At 39.5% G+C, this 22,922-nt stretch overlaps 1 protein-coding gene across 1 annotated transcript in view; it reads left to right on the forward strand.

Moving 5' to 3' along the window:
• LOC118807259 (teneurin-1-like) overlaps positions 1 to 22,922 on the forward strand; it is a 280,336-nt gene that overhangs the window by 109,398 nt on the left and 148,016 nt on the right. The window contains exon 5 of the mRNA XM_036569223.1: positions 1,462 to 1,700. Within this exon, the coding sequence (XP_036425116.1) occupies positions 1,462 to 1,700 (239 nt within the window). The remainder of the gene's footprint in view (positions 1 to 1,461; positions 1,701 to 22,922) is intronic.

Here is a 22,922-nt window from a genome sequence, read left to right on the forward strand (position 1 = left end):
GAATTACCTCAAGCAAGCAGTTCATTGCATTAAACATCTTCTTAGTGAAGAGTTATGCTGTTTACAGCAAAGTGTTCTTTTGCTGGGCCACCCTACAAGAGCCAGTGTTTCTTACTGGGTCACTGATTGACCGATTGACAACCTTTGGTAAAATGCACATGTATAAGGCAGCAACAGGTTGCGCCTTACGCTACTGAATTACCGTCATGCCCCCCCCAACACTACCAGTATGTAAACTTGAATAATAATTTAATGTGTCAATTGCTATTTTTAGAATAATTACTTTGTAAAGTAACATTTATTTGCCAGTGTAATGTAAACAGAAGCTATAATGTTAGCACTGTTAGTATGTGTGCTAGCAGCTAGAGAATTGGCTGTTGCTCATATTTTTACAGTCTCAAGAGAAAATGTAGATTCTGCTTGATTTTACACATGATTCTGGGTAACTGTAGACATGTGTGAGCATCTGTGCAAGTAGAAATCATCATGAAGGCTGATAGATGAGTTACTATGCTAATAACAGCCTGTTATTAAAATTTAGACCTAGCTGGAGAGTTAGCTAAATATGCCCTCATGGACTGATTCATGACACTCCATGTCAGAATTATGCAATGAATTATCAACCAAGTCCACGAAGAACACAGATTTATCTGCTGCTTCTCTGGATGATGTAACATAGTGCCTTAAATGCCATTGCTGTCGTAATAACAGTCTCAGATAATTGTACTTTTTATTCAATTAAGTTCAAATCAATTCAAGTTTATTGTCATTATATGTATACAGTGGAACAGTATAACGAAACATGCTCAGTTTACTTCTTTCTTGCATAAACATTAAGACAAAGGCAATGAATGCACATGTCCTAGTGAGCTAACAGACAATATGTATGTATGGTGCATATACAGTATCAGGTTTTAAATAATGTAACTTAATTTGCTAAACAATTACTGAAAAAACTACTACTACTACTACTTATTATTATTATTATTATTATTATTATTATCATTACAGTAGTAGTAGTAGGAGCAGTAGTAGCTATAATAATATTATTATTATTAATAATAATAATAATAATAATAATAATAATAGTTGTTATTATTAGTAGTAGTACTAGTAGTAATTCTTGCATTTTTTAAAACCCTGTTTTTTTACTTTCCTTGAAGTGATTTTATGCAGCTCACTTAAGGTAAAAGGAAGTGTAATTGAAAAAATAGGACAGAATTTCACTTACAATGTTTTATGCAAGCAGCCACTGTGCTAATATGAAAAAATTACTATAGCCAGATATTCATATAAAATATTAATACCACCGCTAGGCTAGAATGCAGTGCACATTTGGCATGCACCCTATATATTCTCTGTATATCTTACTGTACTTACTTTTTTCATGTATGTCCTTTCACATTTTCTCCATTTTCTACTGTAGTACAAGGATAACTCTCTCTTCGTTCCTTTCCACAGGCACTTTCTGTTCAAGCATGGCTCGGGGTCCTCAGCCCTGTTGAGCGCGGCCAACCAGAACTACCCCCTCACCTCCAACACGGTTTACTCTCCTCCCCCGCGGCCTCTGCCCCGCAGCAACTTCTCCCGGCCCATGTTCACTTTCAACAAGCCGTACAAGTGCTGCAACTGGAAGTGCACTGCCCTCAGCGCCACCGCCATCACCATTACCCTGGCCCTCCTGCTCACCTATGTTATTGGTAAGGTGCACCTCTATTTTATTTATTTATTTCTTTATTTTTAATTCTTTATTCTTCCCCAAGCCACTCAAGCAACTCTTTCACCTCAGTGAGCAGTCTTTCTTTTTCCGTTTTTCTTTCTTTCTTTTTTTTTCTTTTACAGGTCTTCCGGCCTAGTTCAGCTAAGGGCAAATTCAACAAAACACAGGAAAGAGATTAATCCTCAGGCCGGAACGATTGTATTCTGTTAATGTAGCAGAGCAACTGATTGGGGAGTTAGTGAGAGATATGAAAGATGAACTCGCCCATAATTGGCTTTGGGTTTTCTGTTTTTTATGAGGGGAAAAATGAATTCTCCCTGGTTGATGTTGCTGAGGTTCCAGCACAACCTGTAGGCTTGATGTCTTTTCTGCTTTAGCATTTGTTTTGTTTTTTTTGTGCATGTTATCTTAGATCTCCCTGTGCAGTAACTCTTCCTGCTAGTTCTGGCTAGTAATGTGACCGCAAAAGCACTGCATCGGGTTTCTGACGCTGAAAAATATGCTGTTAGTCTGCCCACGCATGTCGGTAATTTGCTCGCTCAGACTGGCCTGCACATCCCAGCCTTGGAGCTTTGATTGGACGTGTTCCGGCGGCGCTGGTGCGAAACAATTCTGCTGACTGACACTCCAGGAACAAGAGGCATTATGCGCTGGCCATTATTCCAATCCCCTCCCGCCCCCAGACCGCTCCAGAGGTTAACAAAGATGTCGATGTGCGGTGTCAGTGGGGTCAGGGTGAAGGGAGCACATTAGCTGGATGCCAAACGCCATCCGTACATCACCTGCGGCCGAACCGCGCCCAGCAATCATTGCCTCTTCACGCAAATGAAGTTAGTCGTTGCACAGTAGCAATTATATTGCATAGCCAGTCATTTGCATTTCTCTTTGAGCTGCTTGTTGGAGAGTAATAATGCAGCAACCTCAGAATATCATCTCCTTCAGCCATCGTCCTCACTTTATGACTAGCCCTGAACAAAATGGGCAAAATACTGTAAAGGTGATTGCATCACTACGTATTGCAACAAAAAAGCCAGAAGTATAGCACTAATGACTTTTCTCGGTTAATTTCAATGTGAAGAAAACAAAGGCAGTCTTTTAGATAAACAGACAAATGCTAATAATATGTTACCTCAACCATCTTTTTTTTGTCACTTTGTAGCTTTCAAAAATAATTTGTGTAGAGGTAATAAACTGATACCATATGATACCATTTAATTAAAATTATGCTAAATGAAATTTGTATGCAAAGTGTAAAATTTACCTTGACCTTCATGCTTATCGGCACTCACTGCAATGCATTTTGTGCAGCTTAGAAGTGTTTTGTACAGTATTTGCAACATGATACTTCATGATGCGGTGTGACGCAGCCAGTGTGCAGGGCGTTAAATGATCCGTTCAGCAAGCAATGCGCAATATAGCATATGAACCACCAGGTTGCTTTGGCAAAAAGATGTAATTTTGCTTGGAGTATATGGACTCCATACATGGATTTGCAGTATACTGCCTGCTTTAGTCAACACCAGTTTCCCCCGCTACCTAAGTATCCCCTACCACACCGTGCTACCAAGCTGGCAGGGTGAAGGCTAGCACGTAACACATCCTCTGAAACATCATTCAAACTGCCACTAATTGGACAGCTCAACCCGCTTGGAGGAGAACACTTACGGCTAATTCTGTTATGTCAGCTAACAGACACCCATGTTGGCTAGCATCATGCTGAGTGATGGGGAGAGGAAGAACCAACGCAGAGAGAGCAAGGCAAATTATTTTCCTGGCCATGGAGGGCTGTGGCATCAACGGGGATCGAAATAATTGTTAACAGCATTTCTCAGCTTATTTTAATGAGCTACGCATGAGAAATAATCAGTGTAATTTATATGGTTTCATATATGAATTGTAACAAGCTTTTATTACTGCCGATGAACAGCAGCTTCTAAGGAGTTAACAACGGATTGGTGAATCAATAATGACATGGTTAGATATTCACCTGCATTATTATCAGAATATTGTACTTTTGTTGGATTTGAAACACTTACCTGGAGCTGTAATTGGTCAAGATGCTTACACCACACAGTAAGAAACACTATAATTGGTCACAGGGCTCATTTGCATACTGTATGAGAATTGCAAAAGCCAGTATCACAATAGCGATTAATGTCCTTCTTACCCTGTAAACCTGTGTGTTCTCTTACATTCTGCCTCATTCTCCTGAACCAGTCCCCCTCCCACCCTGATCCACAAACACACACACACACACACACACACACACACACCCCAGAGCCCCGTGCGAGCTTTGAATTGCTTGTTAATTTGTTGACTCACGGCTTCGGTCACCACTCCTAAGCCCGCCTGTGCTGCCACCATTGAAATTCCCCCCACGGCTGGTGCCGAAACCCAAAATGACAAATGGAAGGCCTGTTGGGTCTGGAGCTAGCATGTAGCTCTGATCTGTTAAATGTTAAATCTGCAAGTACGAAGAGAGGCTAGGGCTCTTTTCCAAACAAGGTAAATAATGGATGCGACGTCCGCAAACATTAAAATGCGTATTACTCATGGAGATGGAGGAATAAATCATTTTTGGGGGAGTAAAACTGTAGCGCAATACGAAGCCGGGAAGTGGAGGGTGGGGTGGGGGGACAATTTTAGCCGTGCCAGTCAACTCGCATTAGCAGGAACAGGGCAATATATCTGGCGTCAGGGCCGGCCGCAGGGGGAAAGCGTTTCTTGGTGACACCTCGGGCCGATCAGCGTTTTGATTTTTGTTTGCCAAATGGTGCCTAGGACATTTAGACGAGTGCCTTGATGCCTGTGGTGTAAGGCAGGCGCTGACACCAAACAGGGTTTATCACACACACAGCCGGAGCGAGAGAGCAATTTGACAGGGCATGATGCCTGGGATCCCCAGGAAGTCATGTTTTTCTCATAGGGTTTGCCGATGGCCTGTATTTTTTTTTTCCCTTGCACAGAATAAAGTGTGTTTCCAGTGTGACGCTCTCCACTGCTGTGAAGAAAGTTTTCATGGCTTTTTTGTTTATTTGTTAAGCCTGTCTTTATAGCTCCAGTGCTAGCATCCAGTGCTAGCATCATGCAATACTGTTGAGTAGCGCAGACAGTGTAATAGAACAGAGCCAAACCGAGTGGTTGTCTTCATCTATTGACTGTACAGACTCTCCTAGAAATGAAGAAATGAGAAAAAGGATAAATGCTAATTAATTCAGTATGAAGTTTCAGGAGTTTTGCAGCCTTGGCTTGACCAGACAGCTGTTCATGTTTTGACTGGATGGGAGTTCTCATGGGCTTTTTGTTTGTTTGTTAAGCCTGCCTCTAGCTCCAGTGCTAGCATCTTGCTTTGCTGGCTTCAGTGCTAGCATAATGCAGTAGTGTTGATTAGCGCAGACAGTTGAATAAAACAGCCAAGCAAAGCAGTTGTCTATGACTTCTGACTGTCGTACTGTTCTAGAAAAAGGAAATGTGAATTGTGTAACTTCAGTTTTAAGAGCTTTAAATTAGCGCAGACGATCCTGGCTTGACCAGACAGCTTGTTTTGTTTTGACTGGATGAGAGTCATCCAGAAAAATATCAATTATCATGTTGCAGCGCATGTTACCATGGTGTTTGGTAATATCTGTATAATGTCAACTGCCTTCCCTACTCATCACTCATTTTCTCTGTCTCTTGTGTCTCAAACGAACACACACACAAATACGCCCACATTCCGAGAAGTGCTAAAATACAAATCAAATGAGAAATACCTGAATAAAATATTTGCACAGAGGGGTGAAGGCGTATAATTGGGTCTGGTGGCATTTAACTTAATTCTTGCCGAAGCTAAAACTCAATATTGAAACACTTCCCTCCGCCAAAATAAATATGCAAATCGCAGGCGTGCGATATCACGAGGGCTCGGGCACTATGGCAACCGCACTGCCATGGTGATGATGGCAACTTAGAGCCCGCTCTGAATACACCGCCTGGCAATCATATTCAAATGATGCCCCCGGAATCGCACGGCAATCAGCGAATGACACACAAATGACTAAATTACAGGAGAAGAGGAAGGACTGACTGCTGCTCGCTCTTTTCACTCTTCCTTGACTCTTCAGCTCTATTGTGGTGTTTTTTCCCTTTTCCTCCTCATCCTGAAAAAAGAACCACATGCTTCTTTTTTTTTCTTATCGTGGGAGGAACGCAGAAATGGCCTGTCTGTCAATAAATCAGAAATCAGAATCGCTTCACTGACTTGCTTGTACTAGAAATTTGTCATGGTGGAATTGCGCATACAGAATACAGACAATACAGCGTACAGTACACAAATGAGAAAATAAGTAAATTTGCTTATGCATTTTCCTAGTTGACCCTTCACACCATATTAGTTACAGCCTGAAGCATAGCTGCTTACGCACTGTTGATATGACTCAGTGGCTGTACTCCTCTTGTTTAAACACAGCTCTCTTGACAGCTCACACGAAAACCAAAGGTCCCCTTCAAACCAATACGTCATATAGAGGTATGAAAGTGAGGGGGCTACAATTGCGAAGGAGCTGAAACATGCCATCACTGTTGCACTCACTGGACATTTGGAAAATGTGTTCGTTCTGTGGAAAACGTGATGTTCAGATTCGGTGAAAATTGCTATAACAAAAATTACCTACTTTTTTAAATGAAAAAATTCTTTAGGATAAGTAAGACAAATGTAATTAGTCCCGATTAACTGCAGAAAATAATGGGAGTCCTGTTTAATTATTTGAATTAATTATTTTAGTCCTTTGACAGCCCTACAATAAATACAGAAGTCACAACAACTAAGGGCTGTTTTCAGCACTAGGCTTCAAATAATACCATTAGTTAAACTTGTCGCATTACTTTGGTCCAAGTAATGTTTTGTATAGATGTAAAATGCAACAATGAATTACCATAATATTTTTTTTCAGTTAATGCATAATATCCCAATTAACTATGTATTTGTTTTATTGAAAATAAAGTACAAACACACGGTCTACATGGCTAAAAAGTGAAAAAGAGAGAAAGGCAGACTGTGCTCAGTTGTTCGTGCAGTAAGTGCTGTCTTCATGAATTAAATGATGGTACGTCTCATCTAGTGTTTAAAACAAGGCTGTCGAACAATTAAACAAATGAATCACAATTGCTGTTTAGCACAATTAATCACATTTATTGTATTTGCTTAAATTTGGTCCTAAGGAGAGTTTTTTTCATGTAAACAGCAGTTTGCTTTTGTTAGTTCACTACGCATTGATTTATCCATAGGTCTTCCACAAGCACTGTCCAGCATAGTCTACTCAAGTCCCCCCAGTGCTAACATTATTACCGATGACATTACTGATATTGCCAGTATCGGCGCTGTGATTTGCTTATGAATGATACATCAGACCCAATGTACTTCGGTGATAAACAAACTCACAGTATTGTAGTAGCTGGAAATAACTTTATCAGTGAAACTTGCCATGTAAAAGCTATATTTGAGTGAGAGGGCTACAGTTTCAGGTTCAGTAATATTTCAAGGTGGAACTACAAATGGTTGAAATGGTCACACTATGAAAATGCATTATAGCTAGTGTCATTAGTAAGTTATCACACGAACGTTATTAACAAGTTAACTTGGGCATCCCTAGTTTGAAACAAATACAAAATGGTTAATTCCTTATATCCTTTTGTTAGTTAATTCTACCTGAGTGTTAGATGTCCCAATGCACGTGTCTCTGTCCATTCTAGTCAAATTAGCTTGCTTAATTGCTATCTTATTTAAAGCATTAAAAGTATTGAAAGTTGAAGTATTGAATCGTTAGCACATTGTGCAACTCTGATATTAGATCAGAGTTTCAAATCACTGTGACTGCCACCTTTGGCTCATAACAATATCTCCTTGCTATAGAGAGCCAGGATATGTATGTGCTTACATGTCTATGCCTTGTGTGCCGCAACTTGGATGAGCTGACATACAGCTGTTAAATGCTAAGCAAGCAGGGGATGTGAGGTAATGATGTGTGCAGGCTGGAATTTAAGGTGAGCCATCCAAGCAACGGGCTGAAAAGAGCCTTGTCCCCTCCGAGAAAAGGCCGAGATCGCGATTTTCTCAGTTCATTAGGGGATGCTAACGGATATCTGTCGGCTGGCCTATTGGTTTAACAGGCTGAAAAGTGTGATAATCAATAGGACTTGGTAATGTCAGTGGCGGCGATGGAACGCACGGCGGCTCTTGAAAAGCAGCCGAGGACCGACCCCAGGAATTTTTCCCATTCTGGTCAGCCGAGCTCCAGCGGAGGCAGACCTTTCATGCTTCATTGAGGGGCTATTGATTGGTCCACTCTCTCTTTGTCTCCAAATGCTGTATTCCGGTCCAGTGCGGCGGCTGCAGAAGCGCCGGCTGCCCTTTTAGCACGTTGAATAGAAGGACCCCGAGCACAGGCAGGGCCCTCGCTATGAATTATTCCCCGCGTGCAGGAGCTGGACGCCACTCATCCATGTCATATTTACTCGCCCCCATGACCCCCCCAGGGTTAGCCTCAGGTCCCCAGGTCACTTTGAAACTCTCTCTCTTCTTACCGCTGTTTCTGTGGCCTTTAAATCCCTCTTTGTGGCCATTTGTCCCGCCGCCTTGACCCATTGTTTGCGTCCTAGTGAGAGGGAACATGCAGCAGGGCTGGTTGCTTTTGGCCGTTTATGGCACAACCCTGGTGATTAGCGCTCATCAGTCTAAATGTTTCTCAGCTAGCACAACTGGAACAGAGATGCAAATGCACTTCAGCATTTTAACTCTTATTTGACCCCCATGCCTTATAAGCCTTCTTGCATTTTGTGTAAAGGGAGTAGTTCATTGAAAAAAGGGAGAAATTCTGTTAAATTGAAAATTCTATACATTTAGTATCACATTTGTTTGTAAATAGAAAAGGAGGTGTTTTATCATGACATGAATAGGGTTTTTAAGTTATTGTTGATTATAAAATAGATAGCTTTTCTAAAATCTGGCCATATTTGAAGCCATAGTAAAATACTCACTCAATATGCACAAACATTACCACCCGCATCGATTAAATTAAATATTGTTGTGCCATGTTATTAAAAACTACTATGCTATTAATGGAATGATCTTAGACTGTTATGGTGTTGCATCCATAGTCTACTGTTAACAAACTACATTATTTCACAGAAGAATTGTTTATAGTGTTTATTTTACATTGTCTTTTTGCATATCAAGGAATCTCAGTTTTTTGACTACAGCTTAAAGTTTATGTCTTACCATGTTTTTCCATGTCAGTAACCTTTTTTGTGCTAAATAACACAAATGCAACCATATCATGCTGAATTTGTAAGGGGAATGTGACTTAGCTGGATATTTCTGGCTAAACTGGTTGCTCACCTCACTGTTATCAGAGTTACACCTCATAACATCATTCTTCAACAGTTATTTACATGACTTTTCTGTGAATATTGCGTTTTTATAAAAATAAACATTTTCTTTATATATTTTATGGGGTGAACGTGTGTTATGCACAATCTTTCAGCTAGGAGGTAGGAGAAAATCAAGCCCCACTCTTTCTTCAGGTCTAAAAATCCTGAACTGTTTCTGTCCATCCTTCAACTGTGAGAAAACAACCCAATACTATGGGTCTGCAAGTATTTGTAGCTCTTGAGAAGCCATTACCAAGAAAAAGAAATAGAGAAACAGAGTCCAGACCTCAATATCATTGAATGTATCATTTTTGAAAATATCATTTTTGACATCAAAACAAACAGAAAAAGTTTGCAATGAAGACCCAGACCTGCCAAAACAAAATGTAAATTGAATGAAACGATAATCCATTACAACTGTCCTTAATTATGTAATTATGTAATACAGAATTATGTAATGTGAGTAAAATATACAGCAAAATGCCAGTACAAATTCAACATATTTAAGCCTTAAACACAAGTCAAAAAAGCAGAGATTATCTTGCTTGCATTGCGTTGTTCTCATCTCTCTCCAAATCTTCATGCGGTCTTGTTCAGGATATTAGCTGCAGTTGAAGGCTGGTTGGGTTTCGGAGCTGCAGGGCGGGGGTGGGGGGACATGAGTCACATGGAGCCAATGTGCATAAGCAATCTTCAAGCCTAACTTCATACCGTCATGGATCAATTTGGGTCTCAGACAGCAGCACTTGGTGCTAGATCTTAATGAAAATCAGTATTAAACTCTTTTTATGGTGTGAATTATTAATTCGTAGCCTACGGGAGCATTTTTTAATCCAGCAACGATTCAAATGTTACACTTACATACCAATATGGCTTCCCTCTCTTCACAGCTAATGATAAGTCATTTTCTCTCTCTCTCTCTCAAACTCTCTTTTGTTGTTTATTTGTGGATTCACCCCAAATGTATTGTCCGTAAGAGATCACACCTCTCCACCCACCTAGGCTTGGCGCAGCCTTTCTTTTCTCTTGCTAGCGCTCTCTCTCTCTCTCTCTCTCTCTCTCTCTCTCTCTCTTGCTCTCTCTCTCGCCATCTCTCTCACATTCTCTCTTGCTCTCTCTCTCTCTCTCTCTCTCTCTCTCTGTGAAGGTGACTTGTGGTGTGCGTCTGGCTGGCTGGATAGCCAGATGAAGGGCAGAGTTGCTTTGAGAGAGTGTGGGGCCTTTGGGCTGGGCATTAAAGCCCACGTCTCTCTGGGGCACTTGCAGCTCCACCGCTGGAATCCCTCCACAGCAGGAGCTTTAATGTCTCCCATTACGGAGGGGCCGGCCTCCTCCCAGACAGATAGACAGATGCTAATCTTAGCCTCAGACACTCCACCCTCAGAGGTACATGGACCGTCTGATGTATATTGTACAAATTACACATTTCCATGCACTATTTATTATCAGTCTGACACAGTGGTATAGTCTGAAGTAGTAGGTATACTGTGACTAACTGAAATGGGTTTCAGTGGTACTTCTTTACTTTCCTTTCTTGTGTCAAAATTACACATATAGTTGTAGTGACTGCCAAATATGTGAATTACTTATGAATTATCAGTGTAAATCACTTTCGAATCAGGAACCACCATAACCTGTGGGTAAGGTTTTGTATGTAGTTAAAAAGGTTAAAGTACAGCATGCTTTCAGCCACCTTTTTCAGTCAACCTTTGTTGTTGTTGTTGTTGTTGTTGTTAAGGGAAGATGTTTACCCAGTTTTTCCCCTTAATTTAGTCACATCCAATTCCCACCTGCTAGCTCGGTCTCCCCATAACACTTGATGCTACCAAGCTGAGAAGGCAAAGGCTAGCACATGCTCACTCCAAGACATGCAAAGCACCACCACATATTTTGGAACTGCCGCTAACACAACATCATTGGGCAGCTCAGCACCATTTTGAAGCATATAAACAAAAGTAAACAACTCAGTGCAATCCATTTCTTCATCATATAAGTTAAAGATATTTTTTTATGTGGGACTTTTTTTTTTACAGATTCATCAAAAATGTACAACCCCATTTCCAAAAAAGTTGGGGTGCTGTACAGAAGAGCAATGCTGTTGTAATACATGCAGAATGTGATTGGACATTGTCTTTCTGAAATAAGCAAGGCCTTCCCTGAAAAAGACGCTGTCTGGATGGCAGCATATGTTGCCAAAACCTGTATTTATTTATTATGGTGCCTTCACAGATGTGCTCGTCACCCATGCCATGTGCACTAATGCACCTCTATATCATCATGAATACTGGCTTTTGACCTGTGCACTGATAACAAGCTGAGTGGTCTTTAGCCTGGAGGACACAGTGTCCATGATTTCCAAAAAGAATTTCAAATGTTGATTTGTTGAATCCCTTGTCCCTTGCATACAGAGATTTCTCTGGATTCTCTGACTATATTAATGATATTATGTACTGTAGATGATGAGTTCTTTGCTATTTTATGTTTGCGTTTTAGCTCAGAGGACACGGTGTCCATGATTTCCAAATAGAATTTCAAATGTTGATTCATCGGACCACAGGACATTTTTCCACTTCCCCTCTGTCCATTTTAAATTTTAAATGAGCTCTGGCCCAGAGAAGGTGGCAGCATTCTTGGATCCTGTGTATGTACAGTTTCCTATTTGTGTTTAAGAGTTTTAATTTGCATTTGTGGATGCAGTGACGAACTGTGTTCACAGACAGTGGTTTCCAGAAGTGTTTCTGAGCCAATGCAATGATTTCCAGGACCCAAAGATCATGGCCAGCAAATGCTCGTTTTGGTCTTGTCTCTTGCATACAGAGATTTCTCCAGATTCTCTGAATCTTTTAATGTTATTATGTACCAGCAATGATGAAAAGCAAAAGTTCTTTGCTATTTTAAGTTGAACCTTTTTGGAACGTGTTGTTGGCATCAAATTCAAAATGGTCAAATATTTTTCAAAAAACAATACTCAGTTTCAACATTTGATTTGTTGTCTTTATACTATTTTCAATTAAACACACGGTTTAAATGATTTGCACATCATTGCATTTTGTTTTTATTTACATTTTGCACAGCGTCCCAACGTTTTGAAAATGGGGTTGTACTATAGATGCCATATTTTATCATGCTGATATTTACAGTAGATCATATTCATTTTTGATAATACATGACTTTGAGTGTTCTATTGCTTTTATACAATGCAAAATAGAGAAAGAAATAAAGCAAAGGAGCCTCAAACTACTTTTTTCTGCCAGCAACTAGTAGCACTTTGTGTTATGAATGATATCACAAAACTGTCTCAATATCAGGTTCAGCTCAGCGTTTTCAGTATTTGTCAGATAAAGCTGATTGTTGTTTTTTTTCCAGCCAGTCTATCAAATATTTCACAGCTCCATCTTGTTTGCTGAAAAGTAGTTCTAAATTCTTCTGATTCGTTCTGATTTGTTCTTCTGATCAAATATTATCTTATAGAAGTTATCTAAAGTATCCATTTTCTGTTTCTGTATGTAGTAAAGAAGAAACTTAGTAATGGATAGCTTCAGCATAAAGCAGGTTTTTACTTAGCAAATGGTGCTTGGTGGAACGATACAGTATTTCTCAGGATGCTTCTTAACAAGTCAGATTGTATCATCCAACCTAACTGGTATAAATCTGTGTATCACAAGTAGGACACTTCTGGTCTGACCAGAAGCAAACCTTTGTTAACACTTTGAGATTAATCCCATGTTAGTACTTTGAGGTTAATGATTTTGCCAGCACCTTGAAATTTGGAAAGTGCATTATTATCATTGTTGTTGCCAAATGTCAGCTAGTTGGTTGCCTGCCCAGCCAACTTGACAGCAGTGAGATGCCCTTTTTTTCACATGGTTAATTTAGGACAGTTGCTTTGACATTTTCAGAAAGTCCATTTTGGCCTTCATGACTACAAAATTCACAGAAAACTGGTGATGACTGTTTTTTAAAGTTATTTTTGGCTCTGGATGGGAAAAAAGGCACTCTACAGGACATAAAGTCAGTTACATCTTTTAACTGCAACTGAAGCTTCACATTTAAACACTGATGCTCTCATAACGGAGGCTTGAAGCAGGCTTGAAGCAATAGATAGCAATGATTGCTGAGCAGTGGTTGGAGGGCTGAGAAAAGAAGGCAGAGCTTGGTGGAGAGCATAATGATTTGATTGGCCATAATACATTGACGGCGCTCGCAGAAAAGAAATCATATTGCATTATCTTAAAAAAATTTGGCTCCATAAATATTCTTTCTCCATTTGTTCAGGAACCACCTGCTTTGTGGTGATAGTCAGAAGTCGGGATTGCCAAATTAGATACTGAGCTACAAAGAAGCACCGAGGCTGTGGGAACATTAGCCAATATGCCAGCAGCTGCACTCTCTTGCAACCTTAAGACTACTGGATGGCCAGAGGTCACACCGGTCCTCCAGTCAGCGCACTCGTCCTTTTTTCACATAGATATATCACACTAATTTGGCCCATGCTGTAGTGTAGTCAGTGCGTGTGCGTGGGCGAGCCTTGAGGGGTGTATGGTTCGGAGTCTGTCTGACAGCCCTGACGCAAGGATTAATACCCGTCAAATAAGTGAAGGAAAAGGGCGAGATCTTACTACAGAGCAAAGGCAATATGTTCCCTCAAGTCAAATCAAGAGAGAGAGGGGATGTCAGAGGATTTCGGGATGTGCTCAACAGTGTTGTCTTCAAACCTGGCTTCTCCTGTGATGTCTTCTTTCTCGTTTGTGAGATCCCAATCAGGTAGAAGCTCTTCACTGGACAAAAGCCTCTTTATTTTGTGCCATCTCTGCAACCGACAACTGAATTTACACTTTCGTTGTTGTTTGGACACAACCTGCTAATTGCAGCAAACAGTCATTGAATGCTAATTGTGAGCGAGTGGAAACTAAGCAGCTAGAAATAGAGGGGGAGGGTTAATTATTGCCAATGAAAAAAAAAAAAACATTTTGAATAGAGAGCAGGCCATCGAGTGTTTTTCCAAGTGCTCAGTGCTGGAACGCTCTGCGGCCTGCCTGTTGTCAATATTTTCCCGTTATGTGTAAATTGGTTGGCTTTCGAGTGTAAGGGGGTAGTGCTGGGGTGCACTGAAAAGAGCATATATAAGGACCAGTAGTGGCTCTCGAGCTCAAACGGTTATCAATAAGCTTGTCATTTTCTTTACAATTTATCCTGAACCCTCTTGACCCCCTTCTTGCCATATGCACGCCCAGCCTCAACGACACCAACCTGGCTCCCGGAGAATCCTTCAAACACAATTTCATCTGCAGCGAAATCTAATCAGCTGTCACTCGCCTTGTCCGCAATCATTTCGAGTTTAATCCAAATAACTCTTTTGGGGGCCATTCTGCTGACAAACAAACACTGGGCCACATGAATACATAACCTGCTGTATTTTTCAATCCCATGAAACGAATGTAAGCAGAAGTGTTGATTTGTCAAAAGGTAGAAATGGGGAATTTGTGGCGATTGCATGCTACAGCATCATAAATAAATGTTGATTTAAAAAAAATGACTATTAATAAAAAATATTCATGGATTAAGCCTGAGAAGTCACAGGTTTCGCCAGCAATAACAACAGCATAGTGTAATTTTGATATTAGTTGTTTTCTAGTCTTCCCAATCATTTCAGAAGAGCTGGACATATTAATAACCAATAACTTTCTGTGAAGGAGCTTTTAGAGGTACTGAATTATTCAGACATCTGGTTCCTATCACCACAACTGTGAACAATTCTGACTCAATAAGATTCTCTAGATTAGAGCATTTCACGTCGACGTAATCTGAATGATTTTGTTTACAAAAAATCAAGGGAATTCCCCTTTAAATTTTAGCACTTTATTTTAAGTGGTGTTTGGTAGATGATCAATAAACTCTAACACAGTATCAGTAACATCAGTGAAGTTGCAGTACGGCATCTGAATACATTGAGGTAAATATCTTGAAGTTGTGCTGTTCATACATTATGTACATTAAGTAGATGTATTGTTGATATGTTACATGAAGTAGACTTTATATGGTACTTGCATTAATCAAAAGCAAACATTACCCAACCATTACCCAAAATCTAACCCTAGCCCTAATCCTAACCCTAACCTCAACCTCAGCCTCAACCCAAAACCTAACCCTAACCCTAACCCTGGCACTAATCCTAACCCTAAACTCAACCTCAACCTAAAACCTGTCCCTAACGCTCATCTTGGCCCTAATCCTAAACCTAACCTTAAACTTAACCCAAAGCCTAATCCTAACCTTTACCCTGGCCCTAATCCTAACCTTACCCTTAACCCAAAGCCTAATCCTAACCTTTAACCTGGCACTAATACTAACCTAAACCTTAACCAAAACCTAATCCAGTTAACCAACTGACAGGTCATGACAGGCCCAAATTTCTATTACACACTTCTATAACCTAAAAATAGCTCAGCCAGTTTGCATTAGTCCCTGTAGTTACTAAATAATATGCCTTAAGCCTGGGATTTTAAGTGGTTAAGCTCCAATTACAGAATGGTGTCAGCAGCATGTCTATAACAGCTTGTTGAGGATGTTGAGATGGTCTGTGTTACAGGTTAACATCTACAGGTATGAAATTGGACATGACAAATAAAGTGTAAAACAACTGAATTTAGCAGATTATAAACAAATCTTATTTAGTTTATGAAAGTATCTTGATCATCTACTGAATGTATTCACTGCTGCTACATCATTGACATGTTGTTAATATGTTACTGAAAGTCTGTTGAGTGTTTATTTCATCTAAGAAGGACCACTCAAAATAAAGTGTCACCGAAATTTGCCCCAATACTTATGCTCAGCTGAAATTGCAGGAGTACACGCAACAAATCGCATTTTCTGCGCTTTAGTATCATTTTTAGATCTGGAATAAAATATATAATGAACATGTAACAAAAATTTCACCTCTTTGACCCAATATATGCTTCTCACTCTTCTCTGTCTATGTAATTATATAATTATGTAATTATATTTGATTAGTATAGCAAAATGACAACAATAACTTGACTTCTAAGGGTTATTAATTCAAATGTACATATATTAACTCAAAATGATTTGTGATTCATATTTCTCTAATGGGCTGATTGCCACATTTTTTTTACCAGCTCTGAAAATGACCAGCATTGGGCAATGGTTGGGCTTATTTCTAGCTTTAGTATGCATCACAAAACTGGTTAATAACCAACTCTCACAGCACCGTTTTGATGGAATTACTAATGAATGTGATTAAAAAATTGTGTGCATTTGAAACTAGCATAATACATAATTTGTTTTACTCTTCATTAAGTCTAAAAACATCCATCCTCGTGATACAGCAGGCAAGCCAAACTCATCCCATACCAGTCATTTTACCGATACCCCGTCGTCTACGTGATGCGGGGCCCTCACATCTCTGCCTAATAGGCCCTCTATGGGGCTGTCTGGCATACGGCAAAGAAAATTGCACTCATCAAGCGAGGGGGAGCGTGGCCCCTCCTCCCTCAATGAGACACAATCCAGCCATCTTAACTTAATTCCTCTCCTGGTGTGCTCAAGTGACTGCTTTACAACATCACCTAAGTGGTCTAGCAAAGGTCAACGGTGCTGAGGAGTGGAGGAGGAGAGAGAAAAAAGGGAAAAGCACAGAATGATGATGTGAGCCTGAAGCAGAAGGCATTTAGCCGCAGACTCGGCTTGTGCAGGGGCTAAATTGGGGTTAGCCGAAGCATCAGTGTGCAATAAAAGCGGACAAAGCTGTACGGAGGCATTAAAGGTTTGTGTCTCGCAAAGGACAAAGTAAACATTACTGTGCCTGGTAATTATGCTGCCTAATTTATTGGCTGATGGATCGCTGTTTTTGCCGCCGTCGTGTACATGCGGCAAATCAAATTAAAAGGAGGTGGTGAACCCGCTGTTGATCACGCACAGGTAAAATGGCTCGATTCAGATGGGAAGGAGCCGAATTAATGTGGATGTTCTTGGATTAAGAGTTCACAGTCGAATGCAGTCAAATCAGACAGGCATTTCAAGGATTTGAATTTTAGAGTTCACAAATTGCTCTCGTGTAGGTAATTAATTCACTTTCCATTAGGTGCATGTTTGTAGTTAAGGGATGAGTGATTTACATGAAAAAAGACCATTTTTTTACAGAGAATAAGAGGTTTGCATTGAAACGGCTGAAATGTCAGCATGGTCTGATGTATGCGGTCAACTGGAAAAGCACCAGCAGTTCACAGGTCAGTTTATAGCCCCAATCAAACAGCCCACTGCTCACATCAAAGCAAGGCTTGGGTTTACTAACAGAATGGTGCATATAAATGTTATAGGAGATAGTAGTAGATTGAATAAAATAGTGGTTGAATATTTGCCAGTTTTCTACATGTAGATTTTCCTCTTAACACTTTTGTACTGACCCTGAATAGATTTGAATTCAATAAACTGAATCATATTTCTAGGTAAAAGTGTGCTATCTGAGTGTTTAGCATTACTGAAGCTGTTCTCTCTCTCTCTCTCTCTCTCTCTCTCTCTCTCTCTCTCTCTAACTCTCTCTCTCTCTCTCTCACGTGACCCATTTCAATCCATTGTCAATTGGAAATCATAATGCATTTTCCATCGGTGACGTATTTCCATGTGAACGGTTATTATGGAGAGTCTCTGAGCTGGCTGAGTGTTCTCTTGATTATAGGTGGAGGTGGTGGGAGGGCAAGAAGAAACATAATATTATTAATTAATTATTTTTCCCTGCCTGCTGGTGCATTGTGATGTAGTCAAAACTCAGAAGACATTTTAGAGATGGGAATTATATTTTCATGGAAGATTACCTGAAAACAAGAATTTTGTCTTTGATTTGATACGGTATGGTGGGTTGTGCTTAATATGTCCAGGGACATTAACAAACAGTGTAAAATAGAGGGTCAGTTTTCATTTGCTGGTTGACTTAAGCTCTATTTGGACATGATTCATTTACCATGGGGAGGTGAGATAATGCAAGTTTACCATAGGATGTCTGCAATTTTTATGACCAATTCACATGGGAAAAGAAATCTTGGTATAAATGACTGAGATTGGAGGGGCTACTCAATTTACACACTGCCTTTACCTCAGAAAGTGGTAGAAAACACGCCAAAACATTTAACTCAATAGCCATTTAATCGCTGCCATTAGCTTGGGAATTCACAGTCAACAGTCAACATCACTGCATAAAATCACACATTTTTTCAGTAATTTTTACCTTTTAACACAAGTCATATATGTGTGGTATATTAGTACATATCCACCTGATTTCAGCCCAGAGAACACAAGCGAATGCACAAGAAAACACAAGAAACTCCTTTTTTCACAAAATATAATAGTGTTTTTACTGACATGTCGATTTGCACAAGATTAATACAACCAAAGTTTATATCTATGTCTTATTTTATAGAAGGTAAAAGGTGCTGGAATCTCCTGGTGTAAGAGAGGGCAATACGTAAAAATGACTGACATGGATGTGGACAGGACAAAAATCACTGAGAAGTTCCAGTAAAAACATACGTACATTAGAGGAACAGTTCAACGAAAATCTTAATTTACACAATTTTGCACACCCCCTAGATGTAGTCGATCAGCCAGGGCATGTGGTACCCAGATTTTGCATCTTTAGTTTAGACATCAGTAGTCACCAAGATATTTTTATTTAAACACATTCCCCAAACTTCTCTTAACCTGCATCCAGGTTTTCATTGAGGTCATGCAGACTTGTGGTTTGCGGTTGTGGTTAAGGGCACAGTATGACTTACTATGAACTCTAAAATGAACTAAACTTCACCATGTAGCCAATTTAGACAAAATGTTTTGCTGAATGCTGACTTTGAACTCCACTTTATGTTCACACACTCCACGCAGGCCTATGGAGGCTACATTTGCAATTTCTTTTGCTTCTATTTATTAACATATATCTACAGTTTAAAAAATTCAAGATTAACAGATATTAGAAGACACAACAGAAATTGCAACCGTAATCTGTGGCATCCATATTCTTGCATAGTGTGCATGCATGTGTGGGGGAATCAGAATTTGGCTCAGCAGCAACTCGTATACTCTAAAGTGGCTGCCTGCAGCATCCAGCATCCACCCATTTTTATAGTTTTCAGTAATTCATACTGTGTCCTAAAGCACATCAAGTTTGTGCAAGCTAAATGAAGATCTGGATGTGGTTTGAGCAGGATCAGTGTTGATGGTTGGGCATGTATTTACAGAAAAGATGTGGGTGACTATTGATTTCTAGTGTTTGTTAGCAAAATTTGCCTTGTAGCTCCAGCACTAAGCTGGAGTAGCAAAATTTGAATACCAAACATGTCTTGGCCGAATGGCTACATGTGGTGCAAGTGGAAAATTGTGTAAATTTGATTTTGTGCTATATCATTCCTTTAAAAAAACAGTAAGTGAACAGTATGCCTAACACCCAATCACAAACAAATTGTTGTTAATATAATGTTTTGCACAAGTGGATAACATTTTAATTCACTGTAATTAGTAACAACCATTATGCTGCTTTTGCTTTGCTGTGTCATGTGATTTGCATGTAGAGAAGAATATCAACAATCAGTCATTTATAATTATTCTGCAAAGCTAATTATTGAGTTTGATTCGAATATGTGTCTTTGGGAAAATGAGGTGGATGTTTGAACCTCTTTGGTAATATGGAGCAAACAGAAGGGGAGCAGACAAAAATAGCAAGCGCTGGGTTCCTCAGCATGAGCACCTTCTGAATATGCAGCAATCCCCTAACTCAGGCCTAAAACAAAGACCAGTGTGTACCGCAGTGCAGAGCAGTCAATAATACTTGCTTATAAATCGGCTCATATTACCTTGACACATAAAATTTGATTCAAAAATGTACGGCCTGCGATCAATACAGCTGCACTGGTTTACCCAGCTGATTTTTGCAGATGTGCTGCCGTTCTCTTTATTTATCAACCAGATGTTTTGCGGCCAACGGGCATGCAGGCATTCTGTATTTGCTTTATCTGCGTGTCGGTTAGTCACAGGTCAACATTAGTCACACACTCAGTCAAGTGATGCTTTTAGCCGGTGTTAAAGTACAAGTCTACTGGCATGGCTCTGATTACTCTGACCCAACCCAAAGGCAGAGGTGCTAACCAGCGCCAAGTTGTGAAAAGAGAGTAAAGCGGTAGATTTCCTCTTTTTTCTCTCTTTTACTCTGCATGATATTTATGTGGTTGGCAGTTTGGCAAAGATATAATATCAATACTTGATATTTTTGCAGTAGAAAATATCCATGACAATATTTTATTGATTTGCTAAGGTTTGATAAGTTACAAGAGATACAACGGCAAAACAACAGTGCCATAATTCTAAAATGTTGTGCAAAGCTATGAATACAGTGATTTTTTTATCCAGCATTTCACATACTGCTCAAACACTACATTCTCCTACATAGAAACACTCTCATATCATGTTTCTATAGCTCACCATGTTTCCAATATCCAATTTTATTTCTATAGCCCATATGATGTAAACTGATTTTTCTTCCCATTTTTGAAGTTAAAAATTTAGCAGATTTTCCATCGTACCATTCAGTCATTCCTATGTCCTCACAGTTTGTGTATAAAAATGATGTGTCCATTTTTTAATTTATCAGCATATTCAGACTACAGCTGTTTAGTCCCGCCCACCCATGCTTCTGCATGTTTGTTTGAATGAGGCATAAAACAGAGTAGCCAGTCAGAACAGATGTCATTTCCATATCATCAATCTTTAAGGCACAGTAATGGAAAGCAGGCTGTTGAAATGTAAGTGACTAAGAGAGGTTCTAAAATCGTCATGTGTAAATGAATTATGACCGTTTATGTACCGTTGACTTTTAAGGCTCTTTGACAAAAAGAACGCATTTACGTTTTGAAACTGAAACACGCATGTTCGTGCTGTCTTTCACATTGTGTCGAAAACTGACAGACTGCTAAAGTTTTAATCGGAGACATTTTGATTTTCTGCATTATATGAATGCATTAAAAATCAGACTGGCCAATCAGAGCCCTGTTATCATAGTTGCAATCTAAGCAAATGTTCATTCTGATGGTGGCAGAACAGCTCAGAGCACAAAAGCTTATGTGACAAGCAGCATGTGGTCTATAAAATTGCTATGATTGAAGAAAATATATGGTGTACTGTATCTGAAAATCTTTCAGTGAGTGATTCATTGCAGAACTATTTCTGTAAATGTGATGTGTTTGTGAGAAGAATATCCATGTCATATAAAAGAATCATTATGTAAACTTTTTTAAATGTCGTTCACACTCAAACAGTAATTCGTCTATGGCATTGCACAAACAACCCTTCTTTGGCACTTGGGGAAGAACCCTTTGTAGCACTTTTTTCTTTTAAGAGTGTAAACCCACACAAACATCATAATTGGACCTTGGGCTGGGCAGTATGCTAATAGTTATCATTATCATGATAAATTACATCATAATATGTCACAATATGTTTTTCTGAGCATATCATAGAAATCGTCAGTACTTAAAAAACACTGACCAACTGCATGTTTCAAGGCGGGCATCATTAGTCCTGTTTAATTGTATTTAGTTCAGTATGTGAAAGGGTGAATTTTTGCTCTATTACTTACCTCTAAAAGGACCTCAGAAAAACTGAAATCGAAGAACAATGTAGAATATGGCCTCTTTAAGTACTGTTGACATCCATGATATACTAAGAAAAGTGTAGTGTGACTTAATTTATCATAATAATAATAATAATATCATGTCATTACATCACCCACCCCTAATGCTTTGCAACCAGGTTGGAGCTCTGAATTTTCTAAGCTTGTGCCTATGCCTACTTCAACCCTCAAAACTCATTAGAATTTCACCATTGTCACAAAGCCAGATCACGAGTTTGCAGTGAGGTATGAAGTGGATGCAAATTGGTTTGAACTAGTTTCGAGATTAATTAGGTATTCCTCATCAGCGGGGACCGAAGGCGAGCCCACTTTTTGAGCAGGCATTGTGCTGCGGCTGTGACAAGTGTGCGCGCTTGGCCGACAGGGGGAATATGCTCCAAAGCTTTGATGTAGTCAGAATATGATCTAAATCGGAAAAAAAGCTAAGCAAATGGATGACAGTCTGTAAACCGGCTTCTCTCAATTCTTGATGCAGGTCTCTTTTTCTCTCTCTCTCTCTTTCTCTCTCTCTCTCTCTCTCTCTCTCTGTATGTACTAATCCGAAAAGTAAAAGTGTATTTTTGTGTAAGTCACTGCACAGAGGTGTTGGTGCTCTAGCAGAGGCAGTTTTGGATGTCAACACAATTGCATTAAAGACACAGCAGCAGTTCCTGCTTTTGTTACAAAAGGTAAATGCTTTTAGTTTTTTTCCTCAAATTTTTATTTTGTGAGGAGTCTAGGCTACGATGTCAGTTAGAACTGCCACTACAGCTGTCTCTGTGTAAGAGTGAGCCAGAAAAATCCATTAGCTAATGATAAGTTTCACAAATTGTTGTTTGCACATGTTTGATGCTTTTTCCATTTTAATTAGTAGGTGACTCCATGAACTCTGTGCTCTGTAATTTTCCAAATTGATGATTAATGACAAAAACTTTTCAGTTTTATGTGGACGCCGGTAGTCTGAAAGTTTGTGAGACAGCAGGTGGTTTTGTGCTCATTATGGTGTCATTTCTTTGATTGTTTCTCACAGTAAACATTTGGACAGAAAGGAGTCACCGTTCCCCTTGTTGTTTAAAAAAAAAAACTAAGCTCCATATGGAATTTGGACATCACAGACTCTTT

This window comes from Colossoma macropomum, unplaced genomic scaffold (assembly GCF_904425465.1).
Source record: "Colossoma macropomum unplaced genomic scaffold, Colossoma_macropomum, whole genome shotgun sequence".
Taxonomy (NCBI): domain Eukaryota; kingdom Metazoa; phylum Chordata; class Actinopteri; order Characiformes; family Serrasalmidae; genus Colossoma; species Colossoma macropomum.